Here is a 20,595-nt window from a genome sequence, read left to right as displayed (position 1 = left end):
CAACCACTGGCTGGTAGCCAGACGTAGCCGATGTTAACAGGGAGAGAATTTATTCACACAGAATCTTTCCTTCACCCTTGAATTGCGCGTTGCCAGAAGTGCCTCTCAGCCACCCACTCACGCTGTAAAACAAAAGCTTCAACTTCTGTTTGTGTTCGGTTATCTTGGAAGCTTTCATTGAGCTGCTGTCCACAGCTTCTCTGAAGTTGCTTTTTGTGAGTCAGCTTTGTCTAGTCCTTCCTTCGAGCATGTTTTCCTCCATGTCAGCGTTTTAGCAGTCGAGACTGATTGTAGGAGGACACGAATGACTTATGCTTTTTTCCCTTCTTGATGAAGGATTTCATAGCACTAGATCATCTGGGATGAAAAGCTAATGCAACTTTAAGCTGTTTTGTTATCAAGATACTGCTTTCATAAACTATTAAATTATTAAGATATTTCAAACTTTTGTTGAAAAGTACAACTGATGAATGAGGGTCAGCCTTTCTGTGTGCTTATGAGAAGTTATTCTCTGACTTTAAGACTTCACTGCATAGTATAGCTTTATAAGAAGTTTGAGTATGAATTTTCGCCCTTTTATTAAATGTGGCTATTTTTATCATTATTTATTCAGTCCAACGTAGCAGTGGTAGTGTGATTGGTGTATTACAGACCCCTCCTGTTACCAGTTATTCCTTTGTCTAACAGTTCCAGGCTTGCATCATGTATAATTTTGCCTATTCAGGTATTCTTCTCTGGAGTTCAATAGGAACATTGAAAATGGTGTGGTCTCCTTGTGTACTGGAACCTGATGTCACTTGTGCGTAGAGGGGGGATGCATTGGAAACGTGTCTAGTTGAACTGCCCAAATGCAGTATCGGTTACAAAAGCCATCTTAGATAGACCCTGCCTCTGCAACTGGAGTCTGTGGGAGTCCTTCATGGACCTCTACAGTTCGCATCAGGGACTAGCTACTAAGAATACAGCCATCATTTTTTAAGAAAACTTTTGTGTATTATATGTTGCCTTTATTATGCACATGCAGTGTTTATGTGTCTTTTTAATCATATTACAGATGTAAGCTGTATTAACTATTAGTGTATTCATATTGTAGATTTCATGTAGGTATTGATATTGCTGTTCAGGACAACGTTAGTCCTGGGACTATGATGTCAGGTGCTTGCTATTAACCTCTAGTTCTTTCTCTCCCCTGCCCCTTTTTTAGAGGCCTTTGAGTCTTTGCTTCGCTTTGCTGAAAACCACACAAGTTCCCTGTTTGAGACAGCTTACAGACCTATGGCAAAAGAAGCAGCAGAGCCTGTTAAAGAACTCTTTACAGACATCTCTCTCTACATTCTGGGCGCAGAGACTACAGTGGAAAGTGCAGTATTACGGTTCTTTGACAGTCTCTTTCCTCTGGTGTACAGTCGACTAATAAACCCAGGAATTACAGATTTATCAGAGGACTATACAGAGTGTCTACGGCTCACAAGGCAAGACATAAATCCTTTTGGACGCTATTCTAAAAACATGGTTACAGAGCTGTCAAAATCTCTTTGGGCAAGCAGGATGCTCAGCCAGGCCCTCAGTCTGGGCATCGAAGTGATAAATACTACTGAACATGCAGCTCTCACGAAGGAATGTAGCAAAGCTCTAGTAAGGATGCAGTACTGCCCGCATTGCCAGGGCCTGACGCTAATCAGACCCTGTGTTGGATATTGTCTAAACGTAATGAGGGGCTGTTTGGCCAGCGTGTCAGAACTGGATACACAATGGAGGGAGTATATCTCCACGCTGGAATATCTGACTAATGAAATGGCTGCCTCACATGATCTGGAAATTGCACTGACGGGAATCCGGAACTCCATCAATGAAGCCATCCTGCACGCACAGCTGAATGGACCACAGCTCTCCGCTACAGTAAGTGCTCCCTAATTATTCTCTACTCCCATTTATCACTTTCATTATTTGATGAGTAAACATTTAAACAAGTCAGTGTTGTCTTTGCATGAGTTTTTAGTCTTCAACTAGATCTTTGTTTAATAGTCCGTGGAAAACATTACAGATAATTATGATGGGATACAGTAGTCTGTTTTGAAATGCGAGGTGGAAGTTTGTTCCTTGAGAAGCAACCCTGTAAAGCAGATAGCTCTGGCTTGTCTGCAGAATTTTCTAAACAAAAAATTGGGGTATATTGTACTTGATATCCACAATGTATTTTCATACACTGAAATATCTCATCCTGTAACTCTAGGAGCAGTGTTCCCCTGGTGAGTGAGTATTTGTTGTGCGTGGGGAAATTCCACAGGAATTGGTATAAGGGCTTAGACGAGTGGGTTTCTAAATAAAGGCAAAGACAGTAACTGTTTAATAATTTTAGAGTCCTTTTACTTTTGTGTTGATTGAGACATTAGGAAGGTAGTACGGGTCTATAATGAGTACACGTGTCATACAAAAGTTGGAAGAAGACCATAAAAAAATCGAACGGATTCGACAGCATTTATGTAAGTAAAGGATAAAAATACACTTAAAGTGGATCCGTTTTTGTAAGTAGTAGGTTAAGGAGGAAAGAACAAGGATTGTAGAACTGTCTCATAAATAATAGCAGCATATCACTGGCAGGTGTTCTCTAAAGATCTTGAAGACTAGACCAGAAATTATTGAAATGACTAATGATGCAGCTGACTACATCTGCTTGAAGTTCAACGTGACTGTCAGTGGAAAAAAAATACGTAGGAGTGTGGCCTTAAGCAGGGTAAAGACTAATCTCAAAAATGCAGATAGATCTGCTTGTCTTGAAAGTAAAGGAATCCTTGCAGACAACTAAAGAGAATGAAATGCACAGATCTAAAAATTTAATTCCTGTGCTGAACTCTGGTCATCATATTATGTAAGAGAAAAAATACTTCAAAGAGTCTGCAGAAAGAAGCTGCGGCAGAGGGTATTCCAAACTAAGAAAGTATTTTGCTAGGAGAAAAATGCCTGTATGTTTGTAACCTTTTAAGACACTTAATATCGCAGCTCTCTTCAATTTAGAACACCTGACAGAGACTTACAGTTAGTATAATCTGTAGATTATAATAAAAAACCCCAACCACTTCTACTAATCTGATAAAGTTTTCATTTGATATTTGTAGTTATCTCAGTTTACATTGCCTCAGGTTCTCCTTTACTTTTCATCAATGACACAAAAATTAAAAAAAGATTTGTCCAGGTTCTCGGATCGCGCATGGTAGGCATTGGAGCCTACGTGCATTGCAGACCAGCAGGTCTTCATCGTGCTCTTGTCGAGTTGGTAGTGTCATCGTGCATCCCATAAAGCGCTGTTAAACCCACAGCACATAATGAACAATCTCCTTGTATCTGCTCTAATTTTCACTCAGATCTTATTTTTATGCAAGTCTAGAAGGGAAATGAAAATCAAAGTACACTATTATTATATATTATACACTATTATTATATATTATTATTATATATATTAATTTTATCTGACTATAGATAGATACCTCAAATCATCGCATGGCTTCGTTACTGATTACACAGAATTAGGAATTAAATTAATCTTTCCGACTACTAGCAGCAAAAATGGTCTGACATATTTCCTGCAATATTTGCAGCATGTTACAAAATGCTAAAACATAATTCTGCATTGCATTTGTCAGCCTCGTCACTAATATGCTTACTGACAGGGTAAAATTCATAATCCAGGTGAGTATCAGCTAATTACAGATTAAGTCAATGAGCGTATTCTTTTAGCTGATGTGGAAGTAGAATTCTAACTGAAGTGTCTTTCAGGCTGAAGATTTTCTTTAATGGTTATTCAAATCATTTTATTCAGGTCTTTCTCAGTTCCCTAGCAGTAACTTTAAACGTTCTCCTTCTTCCGGTCAGAATGAATTCAGAAAGCGCTGTTGTGTTTGAAATTACGTTAATTCTTTTTTTTTCCCAGAGGTATCTTTGCTTTCTTTCACTAGCGAAATCTCTGTGCACAGAGGATTGTGTGTTGTTTTAGGGAATGCTCTGTTGGATAGCAAAGGAGATTTTCTGTTTGAAAATAAAAACTATATACGCCAGTATGTAATCCTTAGACTTCTAGCTTTTTCAGTTGTCAGCAAAGTTGGATTATATTTTGAAGACAGAGCATGTTCCACTATTTGAGCAAGCATTTAGTCTGATACTGATTTAAAACTTTACCGATTAGTTACAGAGGATAACCATTATTTAGAAAATTGAGCCTAATTAAGCTGTATTTCCTTCTCTGAAGAAACGGAAAGGAGTTCAGTCTACAGCTTCAGGATTTCCGGCTGTGAGATGGTTTCTTGGAATCCGGGGACTGATTCTCAATTACACTGGGGCCCTTTTTGGGCCGTGCTGATGGGAATTGTACCCAGTTTATTTACTGTTTGTTTTACTTAGGGGGAACTCTTTTCAGAAAAGAAGATACCTTCTCTTTTCCCTTCATAAAAGCGCAGAGACCTTTTTCTCTTCTTGCGGTATGCTCTTCAGCTTCTGCAAAAGGGGAACTGTTTAACTTGTGTACAGTTTCTGTTACAAATGCTGTAATTGGTTTCATTCAATTATAAATAATCTATGGAAAACTCATTCAGGAAAGCAGAGCACTCCTAGCAATTTTCATTTGTCCCGTGGCGGCCTTAATTAATGCATCTGCCCTTTTAGGAAACGTTTTATGTTTTTTAAGAGACAATATGGCTAAAAATTAGAGTTCTTTTTTAGCTTGCTGCCTGCCTGGATGATACTGAATAATGGAAAGTTAGATTATATTTTCTTTAAAACAGGGGGAAGGGGTGAAACAAACCAATAAAGCACTTAGGATGCTTTGCTCAAATGAGATGCAGTCAATTATTATAAATATATATTAAAAAAAAATCCTATTTGTATGATGAGCGCACAACTTCAAGAGACTGGCCTCTGCTGATCTCGTCCATTATAGCCAAGACAATTGCCTGATTTGCTGGGATAGCATGTGTGAAAGGTCACCTTTAAGATATTAGTAATCTCTCCTCAGATTCCTCCAGAATGTGCCGTGCCATTTGTTCAGTAACGCTGGCTTGCATCCAGCTTACTTAACCTAATGCAGGCCAGCCACGGTCTGCAGCATCAGCAATCATAATCATTACTTTCTGGTTTGTCTGCTGGAATCTAATTGTCTTTCCTATTGGTGGGAGCCCTGACTGCTTCTTGGTGCCAGCTGCAGAGACCACGTTTGTTCACTCTTATAATTTTTGAGGCTTTTTCTCTTTGTTGGTTTTTTTTTTGTTTGTTTGTGTCTTTGTATTTTAAAGCTGGTCTGATTTTTCCCGTGTTCATTCTACTGTATTGCTGTATTCCAAACTCTGTATTTGTGCATCATTCCTGATTTTTTTTATTTTATTTTGATTTTTTTAATATAAATTCAAAATGAAAGTAAAATATCCTCAACTAAAATGCAAGGAGGAGGCGAGGCAGTGCCACTGGGACTTCGGGGAAGCGTATCACCAGGTGGTGTATCAAACACTGTCTGCGCCTGTACTCCCTGGAGTCCAGTCCCACTAAGGCTGTGGTTCCAGTTGCTTGTTTAGGACAAGTGAGGGCTTGCTTGCAGCCTGTTTCCAGCATACCAAGGGTCATGAATAGGGACGGGTGTTGGAAACAGACTAACATATGAGGTAAGGAAGATTGCTGTTGGATCAGAAATGGTTAGAATCTGCCCAGCCCTACTAACTACAAATCTGCACCTCCACTGATACAGAATGTATTCCAGTGCTGCAGTTTTGGCCTTCAGTGGAGCTTGGTCGTCTTGCAGAGTAGCACGGCTTTTCCCTGGTCTGGATCTGAAAGGGACTGATGATCTGTGGGAGGGGTTTCCTGACGAACAGGTGGGAGCTCGAGTTAATGCCCTGCTCAGGTACAGATTTCCCGTGAGCTTTGGCAATTCGTGGTTACACAGAGATTCGTCTCTCTGTCTGTGGGATAGAATATATGGCTTCCCTGTGTCTGAGGAGGGTTTTGAGGTCTGATAGCAGAAGGATGATTCTTTCATTTACTAGATTATCTAAGCGTATGAGATGCATTTGCCCATGTTGGTTAAGTCTGTGACCCTGGGTCCCCTCTGGGCAACTGGAAATGGTGACTTGTTACCTCTTCGGCAGAGGTGGGCAGTGCTGTCTGGGTGGCTGACAGGGACTGCGTGTATCACTTGCAATTGTTGGGTCATGCTTCAGCAGCAAGCGGTGAGAGCCTGCCAGCCCTGGTATTTGGTGCTTTTCTCTATGCCTTAATTCAAAGGGCAGTGAGGCCACATGGAAATACCTCTTTAGAATAGAAAAATTCTGCACCGCTAATGTTGCTGTATATTAGTGCTCCATTTGTCAAGGATAAGGCAGAGGCAAGATTTTCAAAGAAGAAACATTTCATGGTCTGAATTCCACTTCAGCTCAACAGAATTTGTATACATAATTACCTGTTGTTCTTCTAAACACTTTTCTCAGGTATTGCTACCACTTCTATTGATATTGAGAAGAGATCCACTAAATACCACTTGTGCTTTAAAGGGGATTGGCTTAAGGTTGTAATGACAGGGATGATCTGATGCCCCTTTCTGACAGATCATTTGAGTGGTGTTTCGTAAAAATTTTGTGTTGCTCAGAAGAAATGCAAGGAAGGCACAAGAAGGTGGAAGCCTCCAAACAGGGACTGTTGTCCTCAGTGATGAAGGCAAGACAGACAGAGGAGTTAAGCTTTCCATGCTTGCCCAACGACTTCTGCTGTGGTCGTTTGCAATTAGAAATCTAATTGGGACCTGAGGAGGCAAATTACGTAGAATTAGCAGCAAATTAGAACTTAAAGCAATTTAAAAAATTCAACAGAAAATACAGGTAGGTCTTGGTGGCTGGTCCATCAATCTCCTCCCATCAAGGGTTTAAAAACTTTTATTCCTATTGCAAAGCAGGTAGCAGGTAGTTTTAAAATGCATGCCCATCACTCTCCACTGCCTTCTAAACTTGCTTCCCTGAAGCCATTTTTAAATGTGTTCCTCTCATTGCTTATATTACATCACCATTAATGTTTTGATTTTGAAATTGTTCTTGCTGACCACTACGTGGTAGTTAGCACTAAAGAAAGTGATTGCTTTGCAGGTGAATTCAGGGAAGGCCTATAGTTATGTGAGGTGTTTGATCTGTAGGTGGGGTTGGGAATGCTGGTGGAGCTGCCAGTGGAAAGGGTATCTGCCTGTGAAAGAATGTACTTGGTATATCCTGAAATGCCTGCATTACTGTGATGGGCTTGAGCCAGAACTTGCCAGGGGGAAGGGGGGAATTTTGAAAGAAAATAAAAATCTTGCCAAAAATCTTATGGTAAAAATTCAGCAATGTAGGGAAGGCTTACAGAAAATAATTTCACTGGTCCGAAATCGTTAGGAATGGAGAAGAAAAAACAATCCTGAGAAATAAAAGACCTGAGACCCTTTAAAACGGCCACCCTTAGGAAAATAGAGGCTTAGTGAAAAGACTGCCAAACTTAGAGCAGCAGGAGATTGATGCACAGTAACCTTACAAATTTGAAAAGGAAATGGCAGTACTATGAACAAAATAACTTTGTGCTGAGTGAGTTCACACAACAAAGAGTTTCTGCCAGCCAGTAATGAACTACTTGATTAAAGACATTGAACAGTATCATAAAACACTCCTGGAGACTTTGGAGAACACTCAGAGCTGAACTCAGGTGCTTCCTTCCTCCAAGTTTTCCAGTTCAAATGATCAACACCAGCTGTCAATAAGTATAAGAACCATACTTAGCAGAGGTTAAAGCAGTATATACAATTCCTTGTGGTTAGATTGCTGAAAATAACTGTAAAAACGCACAGGGAAAGCTATGTTTGTGTAGTATTTGCAATAGAAATGTTATTTAAAGTGATATTTTGTTTTTTCTAAGCACTTACTTTCTCTGAAAACAGAAAATGGAGGAACTGCCTGACTATAATGAGGCATCTTGAAGGAGCCAGAGTAGAGCCCTCTTGGAGCTGGCTGATTTAGTAGTTGTTCTTGCAGGATGTGATCTTGAATGACACAGTCGCTTATGTTGAAGGCACGACCTTGTATATTTTATTCTCATGAACCAAAGTTATGTGAATGTACATCAGCTTCAAATTCTTTGTGAGTCCAGGGACAGGAGGAGAACTGGTGAATTGCACTGTAGGCACACTTTTTAATGTAATGAGCCATTTCTGTGCGAAAGGTAAAAGAATGATTTTCACAGTGGTATACGACATAAAAATATGTCTACGTTAAGTATTTTTTTTTTTTTTTTATTTCTCGTGGGCTTTGTACTCATTAAGATACTGCTCTCATTGTATGGTTGGTCGTGAATGAATTTTAAAAAAATGAGCAGTGGACCTATATATCTGGAATCAACTGAATTTCATGGAGTATAAGCATCTAATTCTTGTAGTCAGCTTTGTAAGTCTTGCCACATGCTATTTGCTTGATTGAAAAGCATTTTGACACTTGAGTACTGTAGAAGTATTTCTGGAAATAATAAAGTGTTTAATACATTTGCCTCATTCCCATCTGTTGCAAAAGTCCTCTAGAGAATTAGAGCTCATGTCGTCTTGAACAGCTCTTTAAGGGGATGCAAGGAGCTTTCTAGCCCGTGTTAGCTAATGGCAGTTCTCTTCCATGCAGATGCTTGGTACCAAAGAGTAGCCCGATTTCCTGGTGTTAAGGATCATCTCATCTGTAGTGATGGAACCGCTTGATATTTGGTGTTTAGTCAGAGAATAATGTCAATATGACACAGGTTAAAATGAAATACATATAATAATTTAGATTTTTGGAAATATAAATCAGAGTAGGAATAAAAAACACCATATAATTACAATTGCGTTAGTTCTGAGAGGTATTTACTGGATATTGTCCAGCTGTCATGTTATTTGACTAAACACATCTCTAAGAATTTGGTTTTACATAAATTGTATAGCCTTAAGTTTGCTTTTGCAGAAGTCATCATTCATTCGCGTGTATGTGTCTCTTCATACCCAAAGGCATTCCATCGCAAGTCACATCTTACCTCCCAACTGACTGCTGACTTGCTGAGAGTGCTTAACCACACTATTAACAAGTCATTAATCTGTAGTAAGATAAAAAGCTCTTTTCTGCCTGGCGGAGCAGTATTCAAGTTCTACTTCTCATTCCCTAAATCTTATATTTTGTGTAAATGTGTAACCTGAAAGTTTTATGTTGAACATTCATATCAATGGAATTGATGGATCTAGCTTTTTACCAGCTTTTGATCTGAGATCACCTCTGATTGTGATTAACCATTTGTGGTTAATTACTGTGATTAAAGTTTTGGGAATGATAGTGATTTGGGGCTGTTGCCTTCTGACAAAGGCTTTGAGAGGGATCATGGCACCATTCGGGTTTTTTTCCATTTACAGTCCAGGTACACTTGTTTGTCCTAGTCTTATTGCCAAAGTGTTTGTGGAAAACATGTTGGGTGTTTATGTGTGTTTGTGGTCCCAGAAATGCTGTTAAGCTAGTATATAGGTGAGTGTTTTCAGGAGACTTTGCATGCATATTGGTTCAAAACAGATGGAATTCTGCATGATTCTGGTGTTTCTTCTAAGTTGCACAGGCATATACTAAGGTATGGTGTATGGCCAGTAAGTTATCCAAATGTGGAGAGTAGGGATAGTAGGTTAAATATAAAGCCAAGAAATAGTAACCTACTTTTAGAGCAAGAGGCCTAAACAGTGTAGTAAAAAATTCATTATTTATTATTCACTTTGCATTATGACTACCAACTTCATTTAGGGAAAATAATTTTAAAAGGCAATAAATTCCTGAAAAGTACATTTTATGACTTCATTTCTGTTTTCTTCTTTAACAAAAACAATGATACACTGCTGATATTAATTCTAAACACATTCTTAAAAGTGCAGGATTGATGAAGCAAGTGTCCTTGGCCACTGCAGGAGTGTTAAGGCTGCCCCTCTCTGATGCGAATTGCTCCAAATACTAACACATGCCTACCCACAAGCACATTAACATACACAGCCTGCCACTTTTCTTCACTCTTTCAAATGAAGTGGCATCTTTTTTCGGGAGTAGATAATCAACTCTAGTTCTAAAAGGCTAGTTCATGTAGCATCTATTTCTGTTTAATTAGAATGAGCTTATTATTTCTACTATTGATTTTAATTTAGGTTTTCTCAGAGGGCATGATATAACTGTTTTTTTCTCAAAACAGCTGCTCTGCTTCATTTTGTTTGCCCAGCTGAGGCTCTGAAATTGTTCATCACCTTTTTGTTCCTAGGGAATTAGTTCCTGGGAACTCTACAGCCAAGTGTTATTTTACTAAAAATAATAATGAAAAACAAAACACAAAGTTGTAACCTATGTAAAAAATACATGGTCAGAAGGATGCTCGTTTTCACCCTGAAGCTGCAAATGCAAGAGCATACCCTAAGTCATAATGTCTGTGTCCCGTTTGACTTTAACTCGATGCTGTGTGAAGAGGAGGGTGTGCCTGTGTGGCTCTGATGGCAGGACACGAGCTGCAGAATAGAAGTTCTACCAAAGCCATAACCATAAAGCTGCCAAGATAGCACAGTCGTAATTTCACAGACAGCGTTGTCGCTGAGCACTCTCTGCCTTACATGGAATATGATTCTGGTGTCAGCGCTTCACCATTATTACAGTTGAAAGATGAAGGACATAAATATGGTAAGAGTCCAGGATTTTGCTTGAAGCACAGTATTGAGCAAGACAATCAATGGTTGGCATAATATTTATGGAAATGATGATACTCAGGATGACAGATGATGTACTTAGCGTTTCAACAAGAGCTGTGTACACTTTATTCATTGTTTCTACTTCATTCTTTTTTATTCTATTCTGTGCACCTATTGTACGCCTCCCTAGATTGTGTAAGTCCTCTACTGAAATTAAGTGTTATTTTCAATTTAAACTACAAAAGAGAAAATAGATGTGCAGGTTTTTTTATGAACCTGACTTTCTTTATTGCAGTTTATGATGGATTTTGTAGTTGCGGTGCTTTGAAATTTTGGCAGGTCTGTTGTGGTTAATTTTTGGTCTTATAAATTAACAAGGCATCAAACAATGAAGTTAGAGTGTTGCTGGGTTAGAGTCCAGTCCCTGGTAAAAAATGCAGCTCAAGCATATTGGCAGCTAGGCTGCTTGTTATTCATTGTAAGGCGTCTAGCTATGGGAGTGTTAGATGTTTGACAGCATTGAATAGATTCCAGTCAGCCATACAAACTACCTCCAGTGAAGTGGAAAGGACCATAAAATTGTTTTAGCAACAGCTAATTCTCTGGAGTCTTTTAAGGCTTTTTCCCCCCTTTTTTTCTTTAACTGTTTAGTTGCCAGTAGAGAATTTGCCAATTTAAACAGTAAATGTTCCCAGATTGATTTCATGTTTTAAGAGTAGTTATGAATCCTTTCCACTGATTTTGCATAGTTTAGATTTTGAAAAAACAAAACCAAACCCAAAGTGTATATTTAAAAATGATACCTTTGAGTATAAAAACAACTGTAAAGTAATTGTGCATTGCATTGTGTTTTTTAAAAGTGATTTTCCTATAAATAACTTCCAGTTCTATTTTTGTCAACAAGGCATTTGGGTGCTAGCCTGTTAACTTGTAGGTATTTTGCTTCATGTCCCTGCTCATCTTTTAGCTGTTGAAATGCCACGCAAGCTTAGTGCTGCAGGGCTCTACAAGCAGCTTGGGGACTTAACTTGTCTTTTTGATCTCCAGCTAAGGATGTGTTTTAATTCTTCCATCTTTTCTTACTTTGTTTTTGTTCTCCTGAATAGCTCAGACTGTGGATTTGGTGATTGAAAGAACATAAAAATGCGTCCTCACCTGTCAAATGTTTCACAAGACCTGGTTACATCATACTGTGCCTTAGTTCAGTTTTTAAGAAAAAGCCATGAACACAAAATTTTTAAATAGTCTGGGACACACAGTGGCGGTAGCTTTAGAGGGAGCCTGAAAAATTCTGGATTTTGGAGTACAAGGGGAGGATGGAGAATAAGGAGATCCTCAGCTGTTACAGCTTCATTGAAGGGACTTAGAGAACCAGGAGGTAAAAGAGATTCAGTTTTGCAATCTGAGTGGAAGACTTCATTCTGCTGACAGTAGATGAGTAAATGAGATCAGAGTGAAAAGCAAGTTGGTGTTCTCGTCACCTTCTGCCACAAGAGCCTGCCTCTTGTGAAGGACTCTTAGTCTTGCACACTGGGAAAAATGACATATTTCATCCAACTGATTACAAACTTTTCCTTTCCTCTCCTGTTTGCATCTTCTTCCCAATAATGATTTAGTTTCGTTAATATTACCTGGAATAATTGAGATAAAATTGTCATTACCAGCACTTGGTTTTACAGTAAAAAGGCCATCTGTGCTGGGAAGGCATCAGGCAGCTAGTGGCATCAGCACATGGGGCTGGACTGGATCAGGGTTAAAATACCCAGCTTGTGTGAAGAAACCCAGGGCACAGCTTGGAAACAGGATCCCAGTGAATCATGGTATGTGCTCCCATCTTCTATATCAGATGAAGTGAAAGTCCCTGTGATTTTATTGTGGTTCTCTAGACTTCTGTTAATTGTAATGAAGCTTTACTTATTTTAAAGGGAATTTGGTTCTAGTCCATCTACATAAAATGTTTCTTTCACAGTTTACCTATGTCTATGTGAACCAAAGAAGCTGACACAGTCTATTATTGAACCTGTTGTACCTGTGTTTAGAGAAGATGACCTGCTTTTTTATTTAGATACTTCAGTCTTAGGGAGAAAGATGTGGGATTACTAAGGCTGCACCCCTTGTATGCAGCAACCAAATGCTTTCTGCATCCATAGGACTAAGTAGTGCAAGTAAGCATCTTCCCCTGAGTATTGCCTTTCCTCTTAAGGGGACCCTGCTCAGAGCAAAATTTGGCATTTGCATAGAAAGATGTGCAAATTCTATTGTTCTTGACTTCAAGCTATGGCTTTAGCTACCTCAAGAGTTGGTTTATCTATGTCACTAACTGAAGATACCATAAAATATCTGATTTTTCAAAACAGGATGAGGCATGAGCATTTTTGCAGTTGTGTATTTCATCAGAGCTACTAGCAGTCACTGGGACAACTTCCAAAGCTTTTTTTTTTTTTTTTTTTACAATAGTAAGAGCCTCTGTTCTCCTTACCTGAAGCAGATATTGGTGGCTCCAGTCTCTCTTTCTTTGCAAAGCTACTCCAGTTTTACACCATCCCCTGTAGTAGTTTTCTGGGAAACCAAATAGTTTTAATCCTCTCTAATCAAATTTTGTGTTGCTCTTATTGCAGACTTTTAGCTCATGTGCTTGTGAACCATGACAACACGTGAATCCTCACTTTCCCACAGGTGGGGGCTGGCTGCTGCTGAGTTCCCTAGAGGGCATTTACTACTGGAAACAATAAGGTGTGGAGGATAGGGGAAAAAGAAGAATATGTAATAATTCTTATAATGTATTTATCAAGTATTCAAGTCTCTGCTTTGTTCTGTATAGCCAGAGTGGAGTCAGGACTGCAATATGAAAGATGAGCACAGGGCCCTTGTGTCTTGGACTGGCAGGAGGCAATAGGAAAACAGGGTGTACGGGAAGATGAATTGAGGAGTAGAAGTCTGTCTGGGTAGTGAAGAGGAAATGGGGGTATTTCCATCCATCCTTGTGCCCTTACTGAAGGATACTTGTTCATGGGATGCTGCAGTAGAAGTATTCAAAGATGTGCACGTGATTGGAAGGTCCATTGGCTCTTTTCAGGGAGACATCTATACTTTCTGTCTTTGGTTTTCTTTCTGATTTAGTCAATACTTTTTGTTAAAATCTTCACTTAATAAGGTGGTTTGTTTTGAATCACTGCTGTTACTTCAATATATGGAGTTTACCTTTAGTTCTCATTTTATTCTAAATATGCTTGCTGTATCATTTTAATTACATGCTTTGTTCCCTTTTTTCTAATAACCAAATGTGGCACTGCTTCCTTCTGTGGAGATAAAAGGAAATAACCTTTTTGTACTTCTGTATGAACCCTTGCTGTCACACTTTTATATGATGCTAGGCTAGGAACTTGAAGATCTTGATGGATTTTAATCTACTGATTTTTCTGTATGGAATGTTGGAACTCAGCTGCTAACAGAATTGAGGACAAAAGTTTCCAAACAAGTGATGGCGAAGCAAATCAGAGAAGGATATTTGTGGTGGGTTGACCTTGGCTGGCTGGCGGCTGCCTACCGAGGGCCTCTCCATCCCCCTCCTCAACAGGATGGCAGGGGGAAATGAGGTGGAAAAACTCATGGGTCAAGATGAAGATCCCGTATCCATTGCTGTCACGGGCAAAACAGACTGCACTTGGGGAAAACTAAGTTATTGCCAATCAAAATAGAGTTGGGTGGTGAAAAAAGGGCAAAACCGAAAAGCTCCCGCCCCGACCCCCTGCAGCCCAACTTCGCTCCTTCATTATGACTCCTCTACCCCGCTCAGGGGTGCCGCCTGCCCCTCTGAGGGGCCGGGCTGGGCCTGTGGCGGTTGGAACTGGCCAGAACTGTCTGGAACCGGCTGTGTCCGGTGTGGGGCAGCCCCCGCCTCTCCTCACAGAGACCCCATGCCCAGTGCCTGGGCACGGGCACCGTACACCGACAGCAACAGGCGAGGAGAAACAGCTTAGGGTTGAGGTTCAATGGTTTTGGGGAATGGAAGCTCCAAATAAGCAGTTAAACAAGGTAAACTTTCAAAAATAGTAAGTTGTGACTGAGCAAAGCCCTGGTTTCTGACAGGAAGTCGTCACTTATGTTTGTGATTTGATGGGCATTGACAGAAGGGGAAAACACGGACGAAGAACTGAAATAGTGATTTGAGGTAATGGAGAAAAGTATTATGCTATTCCCAATTAAAGTTAATGGCTGCAAAGAAATCTTCAAAGGAAAATAAAATAAAAAGCCGGTTGGTAAGGGGAAAACATTTATTGGATCTAATAGCATATTTTTATAAAACAAATTTATCACTGTTAGAATGGGACAAGTGGTTGTTTGGAAAGTTTAATTTGCACAGAAAGAAGAAAAAAAGAAAGAGGGGATGAAAAGAACTAACCAAGTAGGCAGAGATTTAGAATATGTGAAGTCAAAGGAAGGCTAAGCAATGAGAAAGACAGGTAAGAAATTGAGACCAAAAGAGATGGAAGAGAGTTAGAAAAACAATTATAGGGAGGGAAAAAAAACCCCTTCTTTGAAGAATCAAAGAATTGGAATGTGTTTTAAGACAGAATAAGTGATGATAATTTCTTACTGACTGTAGGCAGGTATCAACAGATGGCATGGGCTGGCTCATCTTACAAGCCACTAAGCAATACAAGCTGGTTTCCCATGTGTTTTCCTAAGAAAAACAGATTTAATACAGTGGGGGTGTCATAAGTCAGGTCCAGAAGCAGCATGGCCATGTTTCCAGGTCTTCCCAACCAGGCTTAGCAAGTTGAATAGTGGCATATAAACACAGCTGTGCTGCATCTGGATGGAAGCGTGTAAGTCTGCATAGTGCTGTACCTGGCCTTGCAAATTTACCAAAGCAGAGCAATACTCTATTTTTCCTTTGCTGTGGTAGCACTTCAGTCAGTGGTTTCCCTTGATGCTGTGTGGTTGCAGCGCTATGGTTTTTCCAGTAAGGCTGAAGGCATTCATCATGATGGGTTTCCCAGGACACCCTGTTGGGAAGGGTGTCACATCAGCTAACTGTCAGGGTGGATGGACTCCTCTGGAGAAGTCTTTCTTTTCAGTGATTGTATTCCTGTTATTTGCCTCCTTTTCTTGTTAGTTTGGGGCGGTAGGGGGGATTTATCAACATCAGTATTGTCTCCCATCCCCCTAGACTATCCTGTTTGGATAATTCTGTCATTTCAAGCTGGTTTTAGCCATGTTTTGCCTGTGCTAGAGGAGACCTGGATGGACTAATCTGGCTGTGAGTTCTCCTGAGCAGTTAGCCTAACCTTCTTAGGTGTGCAGTTATCTGCTGCTGATAGCTAGGGAAGGACTGGAGAGTGTGAATGGCAGCACAAACCCTTTCACACCCATGGCAGCAGCAGTTCTTGTGCAGTTTCTCTTGCCCCACTTGGCTCGGCCCTGCCCTGTCTTTTCTCACTCTAATTGGTTCAGTGTTTTACAAAAAAGTACTCTGCATTTTTTTGCAAGGTATGTGATGCATTGCTCTATAAGCTTAAATCATTAAATATATATAATCTATACTTCTCCTATCATCTAAGCTTGCCCAGGATATGCCCTCAGTTCTGAGGCTTCATCCTTGATGGAATTAAGAAGAGTCAGTTTCTTGCAGGATCAGGTCAGGAAGCTGCTCCATTGATAGACTCTGCGTTTCAGTATGAGCTTAATTCTTCATGATGATTATTTGAACTGACATTTATCGTGATCTGAAAGTAAAACCAAATGGTTTGTTCACCATGGTTAACTATGAAAATATATAATCAGTCCACAGTTCCATTTTGAGACTACATTTAGTGACCTGGGATTTCCAACTGATAAGAAATGTAATACACTTTTAAAAGCCTTTTCACATTCCTCCCCACTGCTTATGAACTGGTGAAAATAATTACACTGGCAAGCAGTGATGAAAAATGCTTTTTTTGACGTCAGACTCTAAAGAAGTTCTATTAAAAACATGAAGGATGTCAGCAGCTAAGTTTTTTGGAGCAGGTTAAGCTGATGTCTCTGTCTGTTCATCTTTGAAACTTTAATCTTTTAGTACAGAAATTCATAACAGCACTGTGAAGTGCTCAAAGAATGCATACCTGCCATGGGCCAGATCCTAGTGAGTACAAGTCTTCTGAGCTTAAGCACTGCAATGCCAACTCACTCCAGCTGAGGGTTCGGTCAATGCCCATCTTCATGTGCTTTCAGCCCCTTGAACTATTATATATACCAAATTGCAAGTGTCTGGATTAGGCACGAAGAAATAATATACACAGTGAGGTTCATCTGGGAAGGAATCTGCTGACTTCCCAGCCCTGCTGATCCACTGTAGAAATCATTCTTGTGCATCACAAATCACGCTGTCAGTGTCGGTTAAATGTTTGGACGTATGTGTCAAACCTAACTCACGTATGTTCAGAAAGAAACATGTGCCCCAATCTGAATTTTGTCCCTTGCAGCCCTTTGCAGAAATGGGAGCAGGCTGCTTTCTGCTTGGAGCTGTCTTAGTGGGTTTGTATTGTCAGAGGTATTGTCAGTGGTTTCAGTGCATAGAAAACCGGCAACAGACTTAGCAGAGGTTGTCGCATTTGAACTTCTAAGTCAATATTTGTCTTGTATATAAAATATGCTCCAATTCAGTGTCTTCAGTGGGATCTGTGATTGACCAGCAGGACTCAGGATTGAAAAGTGTGATAGACCTTTTTTTTTTTTTTTTTTTTTTTTTTTTGCATTCTACTTCTGACTTGCTCATGCAGTTCATGATGTGTTGAAAGCTGGATGTTTTCCACAGCTAGTAGAGAATGTATTGGGTGGAATCACATGATGCTAGAGCTGGACAAGGTCCCAAGAGGCTATGTAGTCTAATGGAAGGATCAGCTATATTTTTATTTGTTTTATGTTACTTATCTAATGGACTAGAATAGTACTTACGTAAACCTGTTGCCAGAAAACCAGGAGACAGTTAATTTCTTTTGTAGTTCTGTCTACTCTTTTTATATCCACTTCTTCTAGTCCATCTAACTAACTTGGACAATCTAACTTAAAGGACAGAGACAGTAACGTCACTCTAGTTTTTGCATTTATATAAACTTACATAGTTACAGCCCTCTCCTTTCACACTTCTGTTCTGGTGGTTGACTTAATCTATTCTTTTCATTCTTACCTCTAGCTTATCAACTCCATGGTGCTTCTCTGAAGTTTTGGGAATGCATGATTTATCAACTGCTTAATACTACAGTGCAATTGTAATTTGGTTTAGAACAAATTCAACTCTGAAGATGCAGAACCAAAGATGAAGTCAAAAGTACTAAGGGAAGGCACTAGGTTGAGCAAGAAAAGAAGCGTTGAGGATCTTTTGCCAAATTTTGGCTTCTTAGAGAAAAGGGAAAGATTCAGTCTACAAAGAAATGAGTCTTTAATTGAAAGCTATGAAAGTTTTTGTCTGAAGTCTGAGAGAATGAGACTGATCTTTGGAATTACGGTGATATGACAGGGGAAGTCTGATGAGGTGGTGGTGAAGGAGGTATAAGCCTGTGCATTCTGCTGTTGAAGAACTGGAAAACTACTCTGGAAAAATACATGGGAAGAAAGAGTATTTTTTTCCCCTGGGACTACTTCCCACTTTAAGTCTGCTTTTCTAAATGCTTATCCTAGATCTACAATGAAGTTGATTCTAAAAGACAATAGCACTAATTAGAAATAGGTGGTGGTTTATGCCACTGTGAAGTCGCATAGTTATGAACTGTTACTCGATACTTCTTGGGAAGTCAGAAATTAAGGCATCAAATATTAGACACGTCCTACCTTGACTTAGTCCCTAATTTTTCTTGTAGTAATTTTGTGAGAAAAATGAGTGTTGATTTTTCTCGTTTTACCACAAACACCTTAAAATTGCAAACTATTCAGGTAGAATGATTGTTATTGATTTTCCTTGCTTTATCTGTAAGTTTCCTTGCATCCTGAGAGTTATGTGGACATATTGAAAAGTATTAAAGCTCCTCCAGTCTTTTGAGACTATGGAAAAATGGTGTTTGTGAAGCAAGAGACACTTGCTGCATGCCCATGTTAGATCATTTACAGTTTCTAGTCTGATACGTAGTAGAACTCTTGAATAATTTATTTTATTTGTTGCCTGTATATACTTTCCAGTAGATTCAGTTGCAGATATCTGGTTGTTGGCGTAAGATGCACAGAGTTTTAATGAGAGTTATACAGAATTTTCAGCTAGATACATTTATATCTTCCTTTATATTTGGTTGGGGAGCTCACCTGGTAATCTCAAGATTCCGGGATTGTTCCCCTTGAATCCATTATCAGCAGAGATAGCATACTGGATCTTTTATCCCCATTCCCATTTGACGATTAGGAGATAGCACCACTGTGATGTGCATATCGGAGCCAGAGGTTAAGAGCCAGCTCATGTTGCCAAGAGGTAAAAGTCCCTCCACCTGACTTTCCACTACTGATTACTCCAGAAGAGCTATTTAAGGAACTGCAAATAGTCTCTTATAAGATAAATACTCCACATCATCATCTTCATCTGAGTCTCATAACCCTCAGTCTCTTGGTAATATGTTAATAATATGTCCAACATTTTGCTTCAGGGGGAGACCCCACCAGGAGACGGTGAATAAATTTTCCCTTTCCATCAATTCTAGTAGTACTCAAACTTTGGCATTATTATAACTCTAGTCTAGTTATTGATTCCCCAGCATGGAAAACATCTGTGTCCACATACTGATGTTAAAATTGGACTCAGGACCGCTTTACCTGGCAGCCTTGGTGGCACCAAAAGCCTTCAAAACACAGATGAATAATGGAAATACCGAATACTTTGTGCATCGGGCACCAAATCTCATCAGAAACCCCGAAGGTGTATCACTCGCAAGGACCCGGGTGCAGCCATATAAGCTAGGGTCGTGTTGGCCTGCCAGTCACAAGATTCTCCTCTTAATTTTTAATTTTTTCTCTGACTCACTGTGAACGGTCAAATTTCAGCAGAGAGAATTAAGGCTTAGCAGTGTAGTAAAACAATAGCTTTACAGTGACAGCGAATACAGACTTTTGTAGACAGATAGCCTCGAGAGGATAAATGTCTAGTGAGATGCGAGGGAATACTAGTGTCAAAATCCTTTGAGATCACAGTCACTCCTCCCATGAGATGCCTGGGAGAGGATGGTAAAAAATTGTGATCAAAGTAACAAAGCCAACCAACTAGCCAAAAAAAAGTAGTTTTATTTTGCTTTTGTGTTTTTTGTAGTGGCTGGTTTTCTTTGTGCACTAATGGGAAACTGAGACTATAAATATTAGCTTGTCATTTTAAGGTCTGAGTGGTTCCAGTTTTCCCTGTGTACATTGTCTATTTGTTAAATGTTTTATGAAAGGTTAGGGAGAGAACAAAAAAGCCTGTGCCTCGCTGGTTTGCTGCCAAAGACCTCATGACCACTTTTGCTTCATAACATCTGAATTTTCCTGAGTTAAGTCTTAAGACAGTAAATTCTTTTCCATTATTGCTCAATGTTTTTTCCCCACAACTCTTAAATTAATTTCTGAGGAAAAATTCTCTGAGGAAGTATGCTTGCTTTAATAGCAGAAGGGAAACAAAGTTCTGCTAGGATTTCACAGTCTTCAAAGCTGTGCAGCCTTGCAGGGTGTGTGGGATGGAGCCCAGTTCCTCTCTCCACACCTGCCCATGTGGGTTGTCTCGGTGTGGCAGCAGTAGCCAGCATGTAGTGTCCCACCTAGTCATTTCTACTGGCTGGGAAAGGAGGGGAGGTGGCATAGAGATGGCTTTCCCACAAAGTCCTGAACTAAACAATTTCTTCCTTTGTTTTTTGAAGCTGATAGTCTTTGAGTGTAAAAGTTTAGGGTCATTT

The 20,595-nt window shown here is 39.7% G+C and overlaps 1 protein-coding gene across 2 annotated transcripts in view; it reads left to right on the top strand.

Moving 5' to 3' along the window:
- The window catches only part of LOC141744590 (glypican-5-like), a 387,960-nt gene that overhangs the window by 90,061 nt on the left and 277,304 nt on the right, over positions 1 to 20,595 (top strand). For both annotated transcript variants that reach the window (XM_074590881.1, XM_074590879.1), the window contains exon 3: positions 1,205 to 1,899. In XM_074590881.1, the coding sequence (XP_074446982.1) occupies positions 1,205 to 1,899 (695 nt within the window). The remainder of the gene's footprint in view (positions 1 to 1,204; positions 1,900 to 20,595) is intronic.

The sequence above is a fragment of the Larus michahellis genome, chromosome 6 (assembly GCF_964199755.1).
Source record: "Larus michahellis chromosome 6, bLarMic1.1, whole genome shotgun sequence".
NCBI classification, from domain to species: domain Eukaryota; kingdom Metazoa; phylum Chordata; class Aves; order Charadriiformes; family Laridae; genus Larus; species Larus michahellis.
Note: the sequence above shows the minus strand (reverse complement) of the source record. Positions and strands in the feature narration are given on the sequence as shown.